This window comes from Narcine bancroftii, chromosome 13 (assembly GCF_036971445.1).
Source record: "Narcine bancroftii isolate sNarBan1 chromosome 13, sNarBan1.hap1, whole genome shotgun sequence".
Taxonomy (NCBI): domain Eukaryota; kingdom Metazoa; phylum Chordata; class Chondrichthyes; order Torpediniformes; family Narcinidae; genus Narcine; species Narcine bancroftii.
In genome coordinates, this window is record NC_091481.1 from 73379459 (window position 1) to 73399251 (window position 19793).

Here is a 19793-nt window from a genome sequence, read left to right on the forward strand (position 1 = left end):
GGTTATTTCTACCGACGTGTGTGGAAAGTGGTGCTGATTTGCTGCATTATGATCTGGAATTTGGACACCCACGCCCCCAAGCGTAAAGCCCCGCAAAAGGTAGTGGACACAGCCCAGGACATCACGGGCAAAACCCTCCCCACCGTCGAGAGCATCTACAGGGAACGCAGCGATCATCAGAGACCCTCACCACCCGGCACACGCTCTGTTCTCGCTGCTGCCCCCCCGGGAAGGAGGTCTACAACATGATCCCACTACTAGACACATCTTCCCCTCTTCACTTTCCATGGGGACTGCATTCTCCGTGACTCCCTCATCCACTGATCCCTCCCTACCAACTGCCCCCCTCTGGCACCTTCCCCTGTGGCCACAGTAAGTGCCATTCTTGCGCCCACACCTCCCTCACCACCATTCGAGGCCTTAAAACTCGCACCCCCAGGTTCATGAAGCTGCTATCCCTCCACTATCAGGCTCCTCAACAACAAATTCATTTAAGGGCTCTCACTCCTGCACTTTATTGTGATTTCCTTCCCCCCCTTCCCCCTCCTCCCCCCCTTCCCCCTCCTCCCCCCCCTTCCCCCTCCTCCCCCCCCTTCCCCCTCCTCCCCCCCCTTCCCCCTCCTCCCCCCCTTCCCCCTCCTCCCCCCCCTTCCCCCTCCTCCCCCCCCTTCCCCCTCCTCCCCCCCCCTTCCCCCTCCTCCCCCCCCCTTCCCCCTCCTCCCCCCCCCTTCCCCCTCCTCCCCCCCCCTTCCCCCTCCTCCCCCCCCCTTCCCCCTCCTCCCCCCCCCTTCCCCCTCCTCCCCCCCCCTTCCCCCTCCTCCCCCCCCCTTCCCCCTCCTCCCCCCCCCTTCCCCCTCCTCCCCCCCCCTTCCCCCTCCTCCCCCCCCTTCCCCCTCCTCCCCCCCCCTTCCCCCTCCTCCCCCCCCCCCCTCCTCTGTACTGCACAGTCAGTTTTTAAAGTTTCTTTACAAGTATACACTGTGTGGTTTTTATACGAATGTGTTAATGCTGCCTGGCCCACATGTGACCTCAGGTGTGTCCCTCTGTGGTGGTGGGGGGGGGGTTCCCGCTTGCCCCCTTGCCCCCCCCCAACCCAACCCAACCACAGGCATCCTGAGCCAAGAACTAGGCCTGATGCCTTGGGCGGGGCCAGATCACGAGTGTAAATAATCAGTGGCGTCACATCGGCGTCGAGGCGGTTCAACCGGAAGCAGAAACAGCGATCGGGGTAAAGGTCGTTGCTAAGCTAAAGATGGCGGCCAGGTCGGCTGCTTGAGGCTGCGGCTGTTTTCGGACCGCGTTCACACTTATTTCGGCGGTGGGGGGGAGGAAGAAGGCGGTGCAAACATGGGACGGAGGTCGACCAGTTCCACCAAGAGCGGGAAGTTCATGAACCCGACCGACCAGGCCCGTGAGTGCGGGGGAGCCCGAGGCGAGGGTCGGGGGCGGCGAGGCCTGGGGCCTAGGCCTGGGGATCGCAGCAAAAGCGAAACTGAATTGTGATTAAAACGTCAGGACAAAGAAGGCTCGGTCGGTTTTAATTTGACGCATTAGGATCCGCAGCTGGTGCTGAACCTCTTAATCTCCAATAAGTCAGAACGATGCTGCAGAAACTCAGCTGGGTCACACAGGGAACTTCATAGAGCAAAGATAAAGGGACATCACCCACGTTTCGGGCTTGAGCCCTTCATCAAGCTACGAACAACATGTAGGCAGACACCCAGTCAGTCCCCTGCAGTTGCTCCGTCTCTGCTGCATCTTCCCAAGATGAGATCCTCCAGTCCAGATCGTCTGAAATGTCCAGCTTCTTTCACATCCACCACCACCAACTCAGCTCTCACCCACATCTCCTCCATTTCCCACTCATCTGCCTTTACCCCCAGACATAACACTTGTCTATAACTACTATTCCACCAGCCTCCGCATCCAACACATTATTCTCTGTAATTTCTGCCACCTACAACATGATCCCACTACTAGACACATCTTCCCCTCTTCACTTTCCATGGGGACTGCATTCTCCGTGACTCCCTCATCCACTGATCCCTCCCTACCAACTGCCCCCCTCTGGCACCTTCCCCTGTGGCCACAGAAAGTGCCATTCTTGCACCCACACCTCCCCCACCACCATTTGAGGCCTCAAACAGTCCTTTCAAGTGAAGAAATATTTCACTTGTGAATCCGTGGGAGTGATCTGGTGCTCCCATTGTGGCCTTCTCTGTATCACAGAGATTAGGTGTAGACTGGAAGATCGCTTTGCTGAGCACCTTCATTCTGTCTGCATAGGGAGAGAGATCTCTCAGTGGCCAACCACTTCAATTCTGCCTCCCACTCATGTATCTGTCCATGGCCTCGTACTATCCCAGGAAGACCACTTGTAAATTGGAGGAAAACGTGATTTTTTGTCTGGGCATTCTCCAACCGAATGATATTAACATTGACATCCAGTTTCTGTTAACCAACTCTCCATTCTCCCTTCCCCCTTGTCTTCTTTGCCTTAGCTCTCCACCCCTTCCCTCTGTATTCACAGAGCCCTCTCTCCTTCCCTTATGCACCTACTACCTCTTGCCTTTGGGCCTGTGCTTCTCCCCCAGTTTGTTGGGGCACCTGCTGTCATTATTTTCTATACCTTGATGAAGGGCTCAAGCTCGAAACATTGGTCACGTATCGTTATATTTGCTATATAAAGTACACTGTTTGACCTGCTAAGTTTCTCCTGCATTGTTTTTACTTAAACCATGGTATCTGCAGATTTTCGTTGCACTTCCAGAGATGAAGGGGTGAATGTATGATAAGAGATTGAGGTGTCTGGGACTATATTCACAAGAATTTAGAAGAATGAGAGGGGATCTTATAGAAACAAAAAATTATGAAAGGCGTAGATAAAATAGAAGTAGGTAAGTTGTTTACATTGGTAGGGGCTTGGGGTTTATTCTTTGGAGTGTAGAATTAGGGACAATTTCATAGAGGTGAACAAAGTCACGAGAGGAATAGATTAGATGAACACAGAGTCTTTTGCCCACCAAACGGGAATCAGTAACCCGAGGTCATGTTTTAAAAAATGTTTTTATTTATAATGTCGCAATATACCAAATCAATAAAGATATATTCAGACTTAGTACTTGTATGTACACAGTGACATTTACCATTTTCTCCCCAGTCCCCTTCCCTCTCCACCCCCCCCAATTAACTATAGAAAAAGAAGGAAACAGAGCAGAAAGAAAAGAAGAAAAAGTGTGTCATCTAAATAGTACATGTTTCACTCTTTCCATAAGTATAACATGTCTCATTAAGAGTTGGAGGTTTTAAATTGGCAGTTACTAATAAACTATACATGGGTCCCAAATTTGTTCATATTTGAGCGTAATTGTCTCTTAAATTATAGATAATTTTTTCTTATGGAATATACTTGTTCATTTCTATGTCCCACCGTTGTATTTTCAAAGGTGTTTCCATTTTCCAAGTTATCATTATACATTTTTTGCTGCTGCCTAATGCAATCATATTAAATCATTTTTGAGATCAATCTAATTTTAATTGTAACTCTTTATCCTTTATATTGCTTAACAGAAAGATTTTTGGGTCTTTTGGTATCTTATTTTTTGTAATTGGATTTAATATTGAATTTAAATCCTCCCAAAAGTATTTTACTTTTGCACATGTCCAAATTGAATGTACTATTGTACCAATTTCTTGTTTACAATGGAAACTTTTATCAGATAGTGTAGGATTCCATTCTTTTAATTTTTGAGGTGTAACATATAGTCTATGGAGCCAGTTATATTGTATCATCCGATACCGAGCATTTATTGTGTTAGTCATGGTATGCGCGCATAGATCCATCCAAGTTTCATTATTTATTTGTATATTTAAATCTTTTTTCCCAACGTTGTTTGGGTCTGTACATTACCTCATCTTTTCCCTTGTTTTGTAATTTGATATACATATTTATAATAAATTTTTTGACTATCAAAATGTCTGTAATTAAATATTCAAAGTAACTAACTTCAGGCAACCTTAAATATGTTTTTAATTGATAATATGAAAATATTGAGCCATGGGATATTTCATATTTATCTTTTAGCTATTCAAATGTCAATAGAGTATTGCCCAGAAAGCAGTCTTTTATTCTTGTAATTCCTTTTCTTGACCATTCCTTAAAAAATATATTATTCATTGTAAAAGGAATTAATTGATTTATTTTAGTAACATATTTGATGTTTGGTAGATTATCATCTTTTTAATATATGATGTACAATTGGTAAATTGTTATGTTGCACTAGTTTCTCATTCCATTTATAGAGTAAGTGTTCAGAAACATTTTCCTCTAGTTTATATAGTTCTATCCTAAGCCAAGCCAGTTTTTCTCATACCCAGAGGTCATAAGTTTAAGGTGAGGGGAAAAAATTTAACAGGAACCCAAGGTAACTTTTTTTTAACCCAGGGTGGTGAGTGCATGGAAGTGGTACTATTGAAGAGGTGGTGAGATGGTTGAAGCAGGTGATATTGCAATGTTTTAAGAAATGGGCTAAATGCAGGTCGGTGGGACCTTTTGGATATCGTTGGACCCAAGGGACTGTTTAGGGCCTGTTTCCGTGCTGTATGAATATGGCAATTAATTATTTGTAAATTTTTGCTCAGTGCTGTCTCTTGTGGTGTCTCCTGGTCTGTCTGTGTCTGTCTCTCTCAGAAGTTGATTTAAAAGAGGCAAATGCTTGAGTTCAGAGACTTTTCATTTGTGCATTATTTTTAAATAAAGGTTTTTGGTCTGAAATACCAACTCCATTTCTGCCTGATGTTTAGTGTATTTCTGTCATTTTCTGGATTAATTTCACAAAAATAGCTGGTGTGCTCATTGTCACATTATGGGATTTTAGCAGCATGCTCTTCAGAAACTATCATATCACCATTTACGGAGCGGAAACAGGCTATGTTGGCCTTTCGAGTCTGCACCCTCTTCAGGCAATGGTCCCGGTAGATCAAGTCGATGGGGGAGGGGGCGAAGGGACACTCCATTGATCCTCTCTGCCACTCTTATGGATTGATCTCTGATCCATTTCACCGCAGCAACTGTCCCCACTACGCTTACATTAGGTTTGTTTTGCTATAATACAACGATTTGTACTTCAATAATTGAACTGATTTTAAAACTTGTTGGATGTCTTGAGGTTGTGAAAGGTAATTAGATTTTGCTCTGGAAAATTTATGAGGGGGATTGTTTTTTTCTTTTCCTTTCACCTTCCAATCTGATTCGCACTCTTTATCTTTATTAAACAGGAAAAGAGGCCAGGAAGCGGGAATTAAAAAAGGTAAGATGGGCATATTCATAGGATACATGTAATACAAACTTTTGCATGATGTATGTGCCATAATATTTTTGGTCAGAAAAGGGAGCAATGACATTAAATATTAAACTTCATTAAAGCCGTGGACCTATCAGCTCAGCAGGCCTTGTCAGGATGTTCCCTGCAGGTGAACAGTAGTTCTAATCTTCTCGCCCTGTTGACATGTCTCTTCAAACTTTTGGAAAGAAATTTTGCCTCTCATTTTTTAATTGTTTGCATTCTTAACCCTTCATATAATGTTCCATTGATTGTGTGATGGGTTTATTATGAAGAACCTTTTGTGAATCTTAGTCATTCCAAGCAGGGCTAATCACTTGCCTTGGTGGTATGGTAAGCGTAGTGGTTAGCGCAATGCCTTTACAGCGCCAGCAATTGGGACTGGACTGAGGTTCAAATCCTGCACTGTCCTTAAGGAGTTTGTACGTTCTCTGGTTTTCTCTAGAGGCTCTGGTTTCCTCCCACCGGGACTGTAGATTAATTGGGGGTAAATTGGAGGCATGGACATGTGGGCTGAAATGGCCTGTTACAGAGCTGTATGTCTAAATAAAATTAAAACATAATGTTGGAGAAACTCAGCAGGTCAAACTTTATACGACAAAGATAAAGGAACAGAACCAACATTTCATGCTTGAGCCCTTCATCAAAGTATGGACAAAATGTAGGCAGGCGCCTAGTTTGTTTTGAATATTTTACTTTTGATTTTCAAAGACTCACACAAAGTCAAACAAACAACACAATCTCTTTCTACAATAGTACATAACATACAGGGTCTATTTTTTCCCTCACCCCTCTCCTTTCCCTCCCATACCCTAATACAACAAAGAAAATATTATATAAATTAAACAAATACAAAGAACAGCATTTTGTTAAAGTCAAAAACATTTAAGGGAACTTTAGAAAAACCCAAAGTAACTTAAAATAAAAAAGTTAAGGAACAAAATACAAGAGCACGTTATTTGTGCCACAACCCACTTGACTGATTTCAATCCTTTCACTACTGGCATGGATTGTTGCATTTCCTTTATTCAGAAGGGATATAATTATATCTGCGCACCAATGCATTGTATATAAGGTTGTCACATCCTAATGAAAGCACCATATTTCTTCCTCGTATTGTATGTGATTTTCTCCAGGGGAATACAACTCTGCATTTCCATATTCCATCATGTAATATTTAGTTGGGAGACGGACTTCCACGTGACCGCTATACACTTTCTGGCTACCGACAAGGCGACCTTCACAAACTGAATTAGGTGTTTGGATGGCAGGTGCCTGGTTCATTGGTTATGTACCTTTACCTTTGTGATATAAAGTATACAAAGCACTTTGTCCTAATTTTCTCTCTGGTAGCTATTGAGTTGAAAGAAAGGAAAATCTAAAGAAGCAGTTGCCATCGTAGCATGGAGAGAGGAGAAACAAGAGTGATTGAGATGGGTGATTTAAAAAGACCATCCAGTGGATAGTTTCAGCTGCACGGTTTCTTGGCTCCTCATTGTGTTCGTTCAGTAAAGTTTCCAGCAATGTTTTTTTTAATTTATCTTCAAATCATTTGAATTTCTGTGGGAGTAGATTCCATGTTAAATGATGCTTTGTATTTAACAGAACAAGAAGCAGCGAATGATGGTGCGGGCAGCTGTGCTCAAGATGAAGGACCCCAAACAAATAATCAAGGACATGGAGAAACTGGATGAAATGGGTAAAGAACAATTGGTAAAATATTCCAGCAAAGAAGTACAGCACAATTTTATTAAGAATATATTAAGATATTTGGGTAACCCCATTATATTTTAATTATGTTACTGTCCAATTTAATTTTTGGAGTGAGATTGACAGCTGGATTGGATATCACAATATAACCCCTAATATTTCATTCTCAACAGCAACTATCATGCCATTTAAGTCTAATTCCCATTAAAATTTGAGTATCTGGCTCTATTTATTGGATGACTTAATGTTCCAGCTAGTTTTTATTTAGAATAAACAGCAAACTTTAAAATCTGATCAGTATACATCTGGTTCATGGTCAGGAGACCACAAGGCTGCATCATGTTGTCAGGATGGGGTTTGGCTCATTGTTTTTGTTTGCAACAGAATTTTGATGGTATTTCATGTGCAAGTTTGATACTCGATTCTTTCAGTGCAAAGACGTTGGATTGGTATGCCAGTGTGAGATGACCTTTCCCTCCAATATTCTGCAGAGTTCAATCCTGTTCAGCAACCCCAGCTCAATGAGAAAGTATTGAAAGATAAGCGGAAAAAGCTCCGAGAGACTTTTGAGAGAATTCTACGTCTGTATGAGAAGGAAAATACAGATTTTTATAAGGAACTGCGAAAGCTTGAGACCGAATATGAACAGAAACGATCCCAACTCTGCCAGTTCTTTGATGCTGTCAAGGTGAGGATGAGTTGGAGCCTTTGTCTGCATTCAGAAATGTTTACATGTAAATTTGTTATATGGAATATTCCCGCTTTTCATTTCTGTTGAAGGTTACCATAAAATAGTGATATTTTTAATTGCTGCACCATTTCATCAGATGCAAGGATCGACAACAAGATAGACAACACTCTCCAAGGCAAATAGCGCCTTTGGAAGACTACACAAAAGAGTCTGGAAAAACAACCAACTGAAAAACCTCACAAAGATTAGCGTATACAGAGCCGTTGTCATACCCACACTCCTGTTCGGCTCCGAATCATGGGTCCTCTACCGGCATCACCTACGGCTCCTAGAACGCTTCCACCAGCGTTGTCTCCGCTCCATCCTCAAAATTCATTGGAGCGACTTCATCCCTAACATCGAAGTACTCGAGATGGCAGAGGCCGACAGCATCGAGTCCACGCTGCTGAAGATCCAGCTGCGCTGGGTGGGTCACGTCTCCAGAATGGAGGACCATCGCCTTCCCAAGATCGTGTTATATGGCGAGCTCTCCACTGGCCACCGTGACAGAGGTGCACCAAAGAAAAGGTACAAGGACTGCCTAAAGAAATCTCTTGGTGCCTGCCACATTGACCACCGCCAGTGGGCTGATATTGCCTCAAACCATGCATCTTGGCGCCTCACAGTTCGGCGGGCAGCAACCTCCTTTGAAGAAGACCGCAGAGCCCACCTCACTGACAAAAGACAAAGGAGGAAAAACCCAACACCCTACCCCAACCAACCAATTTTCCCCTGCAACGGCTGCAACCGTGTCTGCCTGTCCCGCATCGGACTTGTCAGCCACAATCGAGCCTGCAGCTGACGTGGACCTTTACCCCTCCATAAATCTTCATCCGCGAAGCCAAGCCAAAGAAAAGAGAGCTTTGTACTTGTCATTCCCATATTTAATTTCCTTTTTTTTGGACCCTAGTTTTGTGCATTTCTCCGTTTCCCTCCATTGCCCTCACTTGCATTGTCAGAATATCTCGTGTGCCCATTCTAAGTGACAAGGAATTGACTGGTGTATGAGCTGTGTATTTGAAATGAAGACCATGTTTGGTTAAAGCCCTGTTATCTGGGATTCAAGCAATAGGCAAAAGAATTTGCAGAAAATAAATGGGTAAAAAAAATACGCGTCTAAAATTGGCATGCCTCGCCGTTAATTCTCCATTCACACAGCACGCAGTCTCAAGCAACCGGGAAATTCCCTTATCCGGCATCTACCAATCCTTACAGGAGCTGGATACGAGGGAGTTTACTGAACTAATGCCGTCCCTGAAGATAATACAGGGGTTCCCATAGTTACAGAAGATTGGAAATCTGACCATGCATTAGTTTTTAAAAGAATTTGTCAAGATAAGAAAATTAGTTACCAAAGTAAAATCATATTCTGGAGTTGTAGAACAGAGGTAGCAACTTGTTAATTCAAAAAGCAATCAGTCTTCAAAAACTGTTTCCACAAAGCCTCCCTGGAGGAATCAAACTGACCCAATGGTCTGTGTAAAAACACAGACAGCCAGTTCATGGCCAGAAGATACTCAAGAGATTTGCTTTGGAAACTGACAAGACAATCTCTCCTATTGATATTTGTGAAATGATATCTGAAACTTCATATTGGATGTGTGACATTCATGTTCTTCTGGCTATGCATCCTGTAGATGATGATGGTTCTTTTCAGTCAGTTTGTGGGGTTTATATGCAACTCCTGAGAAAGGAACAGTGTATGCATAAATGGATTTTAGGTGAGTAGGGGGTTGCACAGATCCTCTCAACATCACCTCCTGGATCCAGCAGCATGGTGAGGTCCAAGACGGCTGGAGGAAGATCTGTTGCAGTGAATGGCCAGACCAAGCTTCGATGCACGGGATGCTCTTTTCACGCTTCGTGGCACATGTTTGCTTAGCTGGCTGTTGACCCTACAAGAGGGTTCGTCTGCCCTTTGACAGGTCTTGTTTTTCATCCTGCAGGGTTTCTAGCCACTCTCTGCACCAGGCAAGCCTGTTGGGGGAGCCGGTTTAATCTCTGACCATGCGACAGGTAGAACTGGGTTACATGGTACCAGTAGCACTCAGATGAGTGACCCGACACCGCTTTCATGTTAATCACCTTGCAATGAAATTGTTCATTTCTGACTTACAGAAAAAATAATTTACAAACAGTTCTCAGGAACAGAATCCCAATGAAACCTGTATTACTTTCCTCTGCTTTTTGCAGAGTTTTTAACATCAAGCTATTTATCTGGTCCTCTGGGTCAAAACACAAGCTGCTGTGGAATCTTGTCCTTGTACTTGGTGTTCCAGATGTGACTGCCTCTATGTTGGTGAGACCAACTGCAGACTAGGTGACCTGCCTGCAGTCACCATCCTAAGCTTCTGGTTGCATGCCTTTTCACTTTTTCTTTCCAATCTCAAGTTGACCTGTCCATCCTCATCCTCACCGTTCTCCATTGTCACTATTCAACTATTCATATCCTGCCTATGTAGTCTACAACCCATTCACTTTTTCAATTGCATGCAACCTTTAGGCCTGTGTTTCCATCCGTTTTTCTGTTTGATTCACCCCCGGTCCTTCCATTTTTGTTTCCATTTCCATATCCACACCCCCCCCCCCCCACCCATTTTCATTCACATCCTGGTTCCCATGCATGTCACTGATGGATCGCTCCCTCATCTGATTCCAACTATCCTTCATCTCTCCTTTAACATTTCCCATGATCATATTCCTAAACTGGTAACCTTTGTATCCCTGCTTATTGCCCCCTCCACCTCTAACTCCACCTTGTCTGCTTACATCTACCACTTGGCTGAGTTCCTCCAGCAGTCTGTCTTTGCTTCGGATTCCAGCACCTGCTGTCTCTGGTGTCTCGATCTGGTCATCTGACCAGGGTAGAAAAACAATCTGATGGATAACTGTTCAGAATACTGTTCAAACTGATCTCTGGAACTGCCAGGCAGTTGGTGGTGAAACCCTGACAGTTTCACATTGGGTTTCTTTTAAGTAAAATAATTCTCAAAGCAAACAAAATAATGTGCGTTAAAGATTGTTGTCCTTTCGTGCCGGAGGATTGTGAAAATCCTGAGAGAAACACACAATCCAGAGGAACCTTTTGTAAGAATGTGTCTGCTTGTTTGACAGAATGCCCAACATGTGGAGGTGGAGAGTATTCCACTGCCAGATATGCCTCATGCACCATCAAACATCATGATTCAGGACATACCCCTCCCTGGAGCCCAGCCACCATCCATACTGAAGAAAACATCAGCTTATGGGTGAGCAGTAATGACATTGCTTGAGAAAAACTTGGACGAGTGGGTGAGAAAGGAATATTTAAAGCCAGAAACATTATAACTTTGGATATACAGCTGAGTATTTTCTAGTATCTTAATGCAGTGGGAAACAGTGTTTGTTGAGAGGGCCAGACTGACAATCCAACCACTTAAGCAGGGTTATTGTCGTGGTTAGTGCAATGCTGTTACAGCGCCAGCAACCGGAGTTCAAATCCGGCGCTGTCTGTTAGGAGTTTGTATGTTCTCCCCATGTCTGTGTGGGTTTCCTCCCACTTTTCAAAATGTACGGGGGTTGTAGGTTAATTGGGTGAAACGGGTTCATGAGCTGGAAGGCCCTGTTACTGTGCTGTGGGTCTAAATTTAAATTTAAACAAAGATAAAAGTCCTGGACCTTGCCAGTATTGTTTAGTTTGTGCTCTGATACTGGATATGTCTGAGAGTCAAGCAGCCGAGAGGTAATTTCCTGTGATTCTCAAGCATCCATAAACACTGTTTTAACAGCCTGTAAATCCAAAAGCAAAACACTGCAAATGTTGGAGATGAAAATTAAAATGGTGGAAGTGGTCTGTGGCGTGAGAAACGGAGTTAGTGTTTCACATTTAGCTGCTCATCAGAACCTGGATGTGGCTTAGATATCTGTCAAAATATAAACGTCTGTCATCACCTGGATGACATGCTATGATTTTGAAGCTGGAGAATCCACCTCAGTTGAGTGAGAAGTGCAGAAGGATTTGCCTGACATACTTAACAATGATAAGCTGGAGTACAAGACCACTTGCATGCTAAACCAATGAAAGCAGCATGGAACAGACAGCCAATCAATCATACATTTAATGTTCCAGGTCAAGGCTTGGAGGCCAAACATAGACAGATATTAAAGGTGGACAGTTCCAATGCTAATTGGAAGAGGAGGTACCAAGAATGTGTCCATCCTCAATGAAGATAGGGCCTAGCTTGTGAACGTAAAAGGCCAAAAAATTAGCAGTTGTGTTCAGCCAGAATACTTCCTTTTGATTTCCTTTTGCTATCCTAACCATCAAAGAACACAGTCTTAAACCAATGTCATGCACTCCATGTGATATCAGGAAATAGTTGGGGGACGCTGAATATTGTAAGGGCTGAAGAACCAGACGCCTACCAGAGACTTGTGCTCCAGAACTAGCTACACCTCTACTCGAGTTGTTTCATGAAAGATGCACTTTTTTTTGTAATTCTTTATTTATTGCACTATGAACCATATCAACCAATATATTTACAGATACATCTCTTTAAATATTCACAGTGACATTTTCTCTTTTTTTCCCCCATCCCTCCCTTTCCCCTTCCCACCCCCCCTCCAAAAGCAGTAAATATTGAACATATAAAATACAATAAAACAATATCTTTATACAAAAGGAATACAAACAAAAAAGACGCATCATCTACTTACACACATGAAATCTGATCATGTTTATCTTCTTATCATTTTAGGTGGTGATGGTCTGAGGCCTGCTCTTTCTGTTATGTTCCATATATGGTTCCCAGGTTTTTTCAAACATTGAAACTTTGTCTTTTAAATTATATGTGATTTTTTTTTTTCCAATGGGATACACTTAAAGTTGGTTATATATTCCGTTAATGTTTATAGTCATATAGTCCAACGTGGCCATCTTGTATCTTTATTTTCACTTCTTTTCTGCCTCTTCACCACCTCCATCCCCTTTTTTTCCATTACTGTTTTTTAAGTTTTCCTTTTTAATCTCAATATATGACAACACGCTTTAGACATGAAATACCCCAACAATCCTCACAAGCAATAACCCTTTAACCCCAAATGAACCTCCCCTCCTTGGATTGCCCCATGTCCCTTGACGGCAACCACAACTCCCCTTTCCATTTGGTTTGCGAACTTACTCGCAAGCGTATGAAAGATACACTTGAAGCCATCTAAGTATGGCAAGTAGGGCCCGGGTATGCCCCACACACAAAAAACGTTGGACAAATCCAATCTGGCTAAATGTGACCCGGTCAATCTACCCACAATTATCAGCTAAGCTGTAGGCTGTCTTGCGGGAACTTGCTAAGCTCAATCAGCATTTGAGGGTGAGGATGTAATTCATTTCCCACATTAAGCTTTTCTAAATTCAAATTTAGACATACAGCATGGTAACAGACCATTTTGGCCCACAAGCCCATGCCATCTCATTGATCTACAACCCCCGGTACATTTTGAAGAGTGGGAGGAATCCAGAGCTCTCAGAGGAAACCCATGCAGACACGGGAAGAATGGACAGACAACTTACAGACAGTGCTGGATGTCTGTCTTAATGAGACAAGTTGATGAAAAGGGCATGAAATGTTTTTAATATTAAGTACTTGGAATTGCAGACATCTATTTGGTTTGAGCAATACAAAGTGCCTTAGTTTTAGTGGGTCTTTTGTGGGAAAGTGCCATAATGATGTTTCTGTTCTACAGACCACCCTCCAAACCTGTTACCCTCGTGCCCCTTCCTTCCTATGGGGTTCCGCGTTTGCCACCTGGTAAGAAACCACCTGGTCCTCCCCCGGGTCCTCCACCACCACAGGTGTTAGCACTTTATGCTCGCAGGATGGGCCCTCCTCCAGGTTTACCTCTGAAGGGAAAAGATGAAGATAATGTATATGATCCTGAAATAGGTAAGACATCTTATTTAGATGCTGATGGACCTGTTTTGTGGCTGTCCTCTTGTGTTGCTCTGGTACGATGGTGTTATTTTGAGAATGATTCTGCAGTGCTCCGGTTCTTTGCCTTTCAGCTATTCAGGATATGCAAGAGGAGGAGGAGGAGGAGGAGGAGGACAGTGGAGATGATTACAATGATGGCATGGAACAGGATCAAGCTGGAGATCGAGAGGATCAGGACGATGACAGCGATGATTCAAAAGATAAAGACACTGAGGATGAAGACGATGATTTCCGCCATCGAGATGAAGATGATGACCACCTGGATGATGATAAACCAGGTGCATGATGGGTCGTTGATGGATAGATTTCACATTGTGGCACAGTTAGCTCAGTGCCAGAACAGCGCCAGCAATTGAGACCGGGGTTGGGATCCCGCGCTGTCTGTATGTTCTCCCCAGGTCTGTGTGGGTCTTACCTAGGGGCTCAAAACACATCGGGGGTTGTAGGTCAATTGGGCGCCGTGAGCTCGTGGGCCTAAAGTGCCTGTTACAGTGCTTTATGTTTAAATTTTTAAAAAAAATTAAATATTTGTGTTAAGTAGTGCTCTCAGTTCTCTTCACGTTGTCTGTGGAATGATGGAATTGACTGTGCTTTGTAGTAACATCTACATCACACTGTATATAAGGGCTCCAGTTCGTTGATGAATCCATGTTCAATAATACACACTAATGGGTACTTAACTGAAAATTGAGCCTGGAGCTGTTGCTTTGCAAGTGTCTGATATCTAGGCGTTCATTTTACGTTGACTGCAAAAGAACACAAAAACATAATAGGAGCAGGAGTCGGCCATTCAGCCCGCCAAGCCTGCTCTGCCATTGAATGAGATCATGGCTGATCTAATAGGCTCATCTTCACCTCAGTGCCTTTTCCCCATAATTCCCCTAGTATGTAAAAGTCTATCCACCCTTGTCTTAAATATATTTACTGATGTCATCTCAAGTGGTTTAATGGGCAAGGAATTCCATAGATTCACTACCCTTTTGGAAAAGCATTTCGTCCTCATCTCTGTCCTAAATCGACTACCCTGGACCTTGAGGCTATGTCCCTCATTCAGCTAAATTCCAGCTGGTACAGTTCCAGATAACTCAATCTCTCCTCGTAGGCTAACCCTTTCATCTCTAGAAACAACCTGGTGAACCTCCTCTGCACTGTGTCCATCCTTCCTCAAAGCTCAAGTGGAAATTTACTTACAAACCATTTGGGAAAAAAAACAGGGATTTGGTGGTTCTTTTTTATGGCTTGATTTCATTTTGGTTGCTTTTCACCAAACCTTTGAAATATTTTAATGGAATATATTCTCCGTAGGTCGCATTGTGCGGTTTGCAGACGTGCAGGACAAGAGCAAGAAGAAAAAGAAAAACCTGAAGGAGCTGACTCCACTGCAGGCCATGATGCTTCGAATGGCTGGTGAGTACAAATGCCCTTCCTTGGAGGCAGTGTAGATCCACACTGATGTTCCACTGCAGGCCATGATGCTTCGAATGGCTGGTGAGTACAAATGCCCTTCCTTGGAGGCAGTGTAGACCCACACTGATGTTCCACTGAGGGGCCATGCTGCTTCGAATTGCTGGTGAGTACAAATGCCCTTCCTTGGAGGCAGTGTAGATCCACACTGATGTTCCACTGCAGGCCATGATGCTTCGAATGGCTGGTGAGTACAAATGCCCTTCCTTGGAGGCAGTGTAGATCCACACTGATGTTCCACTGCAGGCCATGATGCTTCGAATGGCTGGTGAGTACAAATGCCCTTCCTTGGAGGCAGTGTAGATCCACACTGATGTTCCACTGCAGGCCATGATGCTTCGAATGGCTGGTGAGTACAAATGCCCTTCCTTGGAGGCAGTGTAGATCCACACTGATGTTCCACTGAGGGGCCATGCTGCTTCAGATTGGGATAAAGCAGATGGTGGTGTGCAGATTAATTGTCCAAGTCGTCTTGGCAGCTACTTAAGGAACTTTTGCTGTTGATCCTTTGACCAGTGAGTTTGGGAAAGTCCTAGTGTTGGGGGCATTTAAAAGACTCTTAGGCAAATGGATGAAAAAATATAGAGGGTTATGAGGTTGGGAGGGTTCAGTTTTATTTGGTAGAAACATCTAGATTGGCACAATAGACCGAAGGGCCTGTTCTTTGCTGTAGTGTTCTGTGTTCTAACTTCAAGTAGGGATGCAGGAGCTGACCATAGAGCTCTATATTCTGATATGTCTCAGACTAATTATAATTACTATTCGACAGAGGTGTTTTCATTTAAATATGTGCATTTTTATCCCATTCACTTCTTGTCTCCTGCTGATTGTTAGAATTGGAGACTGGAATCTTGTAGAATTTCGGGTCTATGTATTTTATTTAAAACTAATGTTAGAGAGGTAACAAGAATCACTTGAATAGTGTTCTCACACCTACAATAATTGGTTTTGTTGAGTGTGTGAAGTTTGAAGATTGGGTGTTGATTAAAGGAGCAACTGGGTGTGATTGATTGAGTTCCTTTTGGATCAATGCTGGGCCTGGTCTATTTACCACCCATGAAGATGATGTAGAACGTGGGAACAAATATAACATGTTTGAATTTCGTCAGTACAAAGCTGGTTGGAAAATATCCTCGTAGGATGCAGGCATGGAGAATTGGGAATGTGTGATGTAGAAAAATTGGGGGGGGAGGGGGGGAATGAAAAAATATGTTTTACAAAGTGACAGGACCAGTGAAAGTTAATCAGTTGGATTCGGGAGTCCTATATTCACAGAAAGTTAATCTGCAATATTGCAAGGGACCTTGGAATACCATAGGAGGTAATGTGCAGGGCTCTGCTGAGACCCAGGACATAGCCTTAAAATATCGCTTGGTGTTGAGAAAGTTCTTCATTTGGAGGCTTTGTTCTTTCAGTACATGCATGTCAGAAATATGTCCTGGGGAATATGGGAAAGTGGAGTTGACTGGAAACTCTACCCGTAGTTTATGGAACAGTGGAGCAGATTGAAGACTTTGTATGGCAAGCAACTTCTCTGTCCTGTGTTCTTATCTCTGAGCTAGTCAGCAACACTGGGTAGGCAATAACTTTCCAATTTTTTAAAAGTAATTTCCCGACATGCATGTGAAGTTTGTATTTGTCACTCTCTCCTGGTATTCTCTGATGAAGGATTTCAGGACAGGGATATTGTTACTCTGTGGAATTTGTTTTTCAGGCTTGTTTTGGGTCTTTTAACTCTTGGGTCATTGCTTTTATGTTTTTCAAGTTTATTATTATCATACAATTTTATAAGAAAAAGCTGGACAAAACGGCATTTTGGTCCTTGGTGTAAAATCATACAAACACATATAGAGACATATTTACAAGTGATTTATAAAATAAGTAAATATTGTTAAATAAATAGAGTCTCGGAGGGATTGTATGACCTTGTCATTCAGCATTCTCACTGCCCGTTCCTCAGCTGGCTCTGATCCTCCTGTATCTCTTCCCCGACGGGAGTAGCTGGAAAATGCTGTGTGCATGGTGGAAGGGTCTTCATTGATTTTGCGCACCCGCTTCAGTCAATGATCCTGGTAGATCATGTCGATATGGGTGGGGGAGGGGGTGGGGGGGAGGTAGGGAGACTCCAGTGATCCTCTCTGCCACTCTCTACACCAGCCGTACCACACTGTTGGCCAGGATGCCCTAAATAGACCTGCCTTGTCTTTCTAGAGGACTGTGGTGAATGGTGAAATGAAAATGCAGTGTCTTTTTTCCCAACAGGTCAAGATTTCCCAGACGAGGAGGAAGAGGAGGAGCCCAGCACCGAGGGGGCCACTGAAGAGGAGAAGATGGACACTGAAGAGCAGAGTCATGAAAAACGACAGCTTGAAGAAACACAGCCAGAAGGTCCACAGGTCCCACCGCCAACTCAGATGCCTCCTAGGGCACCAATGCAAGCTCCACCAATGCCTGGGCCTCCTCCACTTGGACCTCCACCTGCACCTCCACTGAGACCCCCCGGACCACCATCTGGTCTACCACCAGGGCCACCCCCAGGTAAGAAACAGGAATAAAGTGACGTCTAAGCTTGAAATACAGTGGGAATAAAATAATTGGGTCATCCTGTTGACACAGTCAACCCTGCCAAATGAACATCAAGCTGTGAGTTTGCACCGACTGCCTTGCTAGGAGAGAGTGCTTTAAGTTTCTCATCCGAACACAAGTCGAACTGACTTGTTATTAGTGGAGCAGGGTGATGGATGTTGAAGCTTTGAATCTAACCTGCAGACAGTGAGAACTAGTCAGCACATCTTGATCCAAACCAGTAAATGAATCCCATTCTTGGAGAGACATGGGAGACTGCAAACGCTAGAATCTGGAGCATCGTACGATCTGCTGGAGGAACTGGGGGATGAGCAGCACACAGTCAGACTCCACCACCCTGGCAAGGCATTCCAGGCACCCACAAACCTTGTGTATTTAAAAAAACCTTACCCTTGACGGTGCCTCCCTTCACTTTGTGGAGATGTCCCCTGGTGTTTGCTATTCCTGCCCTGAGGAAAAAGATGCTGGGTGTCCACCTTATCTGTACCTCTCAGAATCTTGCAGACACCTATTAAGTTTCCTCTCATCTTTCTTCGCTCCAAAGAGAAAAGTCCTAGCTCTGCCAACCTTGCTTCAAAAGACTTATTTTCCAATTCAGGCAGCATCCTGGTAAATCTCCTCTGCACCTTTTCCACAGCTTCCACATCATTCCTATAATGAAGTGACCAGAACTGAACACAATACTCTAAGTGTGGTCTCATCACAGATTTGTAGAATTGCAACATGACCTCCCAACTCTTGAACACAATCCCCCATTAATGAAGTCCAGCGTCCCATAGGCCTTATCTATCCATCAACCTGCATGCGATTTAAAAAAAAATTTAATCAACACATATAGAATTATAATAACAAACAGTGGTAAATAACCATAATATAGTGTTAACAAAACTAAAAACTAATTTAAAATTTAAAAAAAATCCTTCCATCCCCCAAACTTAATCCAATCCCATAACCAAACTACATAATATCTTTACTGCATGATATTTAATTCAGATTGCATCAGACGACACTCAGAGATCCCAGAAATATCATAAAATTGTTATTCTTTCAGGGAAAACTTCACTGGTCAGGAGAATTTTTTTTTAAATTATAATTTTAACCTCATAATTCTAGCATATGGGCTCCAAATTTGTAGAAATAAGGAATATTTTCCCCTCAAATTGAAAGTAATTTTTTTTCTAAAGGAATACAACTTTGACTCTCTGTATGCCATATGTCTAATGTTAATGAAACATCAGATTTCCATGTTACAGCAATATATTTTCTTGCTATTACTAAACCTAACTTAACAAATTTTAATTGAGAATCTGACAACAATAATTGAGGAATAACACTTTCAAAATTTCCTAACCACAATAATTCAGGATTTAATGGAAAAATCACTCCAGTAATTCATTGACTTATGTTCTAGATTCCCTGATGCCTCTTATTTAAGAATAGATTCCAGCATTTTCCATACTACTGGCTTTAGGCTAATTGGTCTACAGTTCCCTGTTTTCTCCCCTCAAACAACGGAGTGATTGCGTTGGTCTAAAATGTGGCAACCATTCTCGACTTTGCATGGTCCGACTGTGATTGGATACATTTCATTCCAGGGGCACCTCCATTCATAAGACCGCCAGGGTTACCTGGAATCAGAGGACCGATTCCAAGATTGCTTCCCCCCGGACCACCGCCTGGGCGACCTCCAGGCCCACCACCGGGGCCCCCACCAGGCCTGCCCCCAGGCCCACCACCTAGAGGACCTCCGCCCAGGTTGCCACCACCTGCACCCCCAGGTAAGTAATATGGAGGCGGGGGGGGGGAGGAAGAGGAGGGGAGGGGAGAGATGGGGAGAAGGCTTCTTCACTGCCAGCTTGTCTCCCCCTTTGTCTACCCCCCACCCCCTTCGACAACTTAAAACTTGTTTTCTCTCCTTCGGGTCTTTGTCCCGAATGTTTCTCCTTCTGCAGATGCTGCTTGATCTAAAGTGTCTTGAGCATTTTGTGCCTT

The 19793-nt window shown here is 43.5% G+C and overlaps 1 protein-coding gene across 4 annotated transcripts in view; it reads left to right on the forward strand.

The window, feature by feature from the left end:
- The window catches only part of wbp11 (WW domain binding protein 11), a 46423-nt gene that overhangs the window by 24225 nt on the left and 2405 nt on the right, over positions 1 to 19793 (forward strand). For 2 of the 4 annotated variants that reach the window (XM_069907689.1, XM_069907692.1), the window contains exons 5-13: positions 5278 to 5309; positions 6948 to 7041; positions 7544 to 7740; positions 10897 to 11030; positions 13504 to 13703; positions 13823 to 14029; positions 15057 to 15158; positions 17478 to 17753; positions 19397 to 19579. In XM_069907689.1, coding sequence (XP_069763790.1) covers positions 5278 to 5309; positions 6948 to 7041; positions 7544 to 7740; positions 10897 to 11030; positions 13504 to 13703; positions 13823 to 14029; positions 15057 to 15158; positions 17478 to 17753; positions 19397 to 19579 — 1425 coding nt within the window. Of the gene's footprint in view, positions 1 to 1126; positions 1412 to 3160; positions 3235 to 5277; positions 5310 to 6947; positions 7042 to 7543; positions 7741 to 10896; positions 11031 to 13503; positions 13704 to 13822; positions 14030 to 15056; positions 15159 to 17477; positions 17754 to 19396; positions 19580 to 19793 lie in introns of those variants that run through there. The other 2 variants (XM_069907693.1, XM_069907690.1) reach the window with 2 other exon arrangements.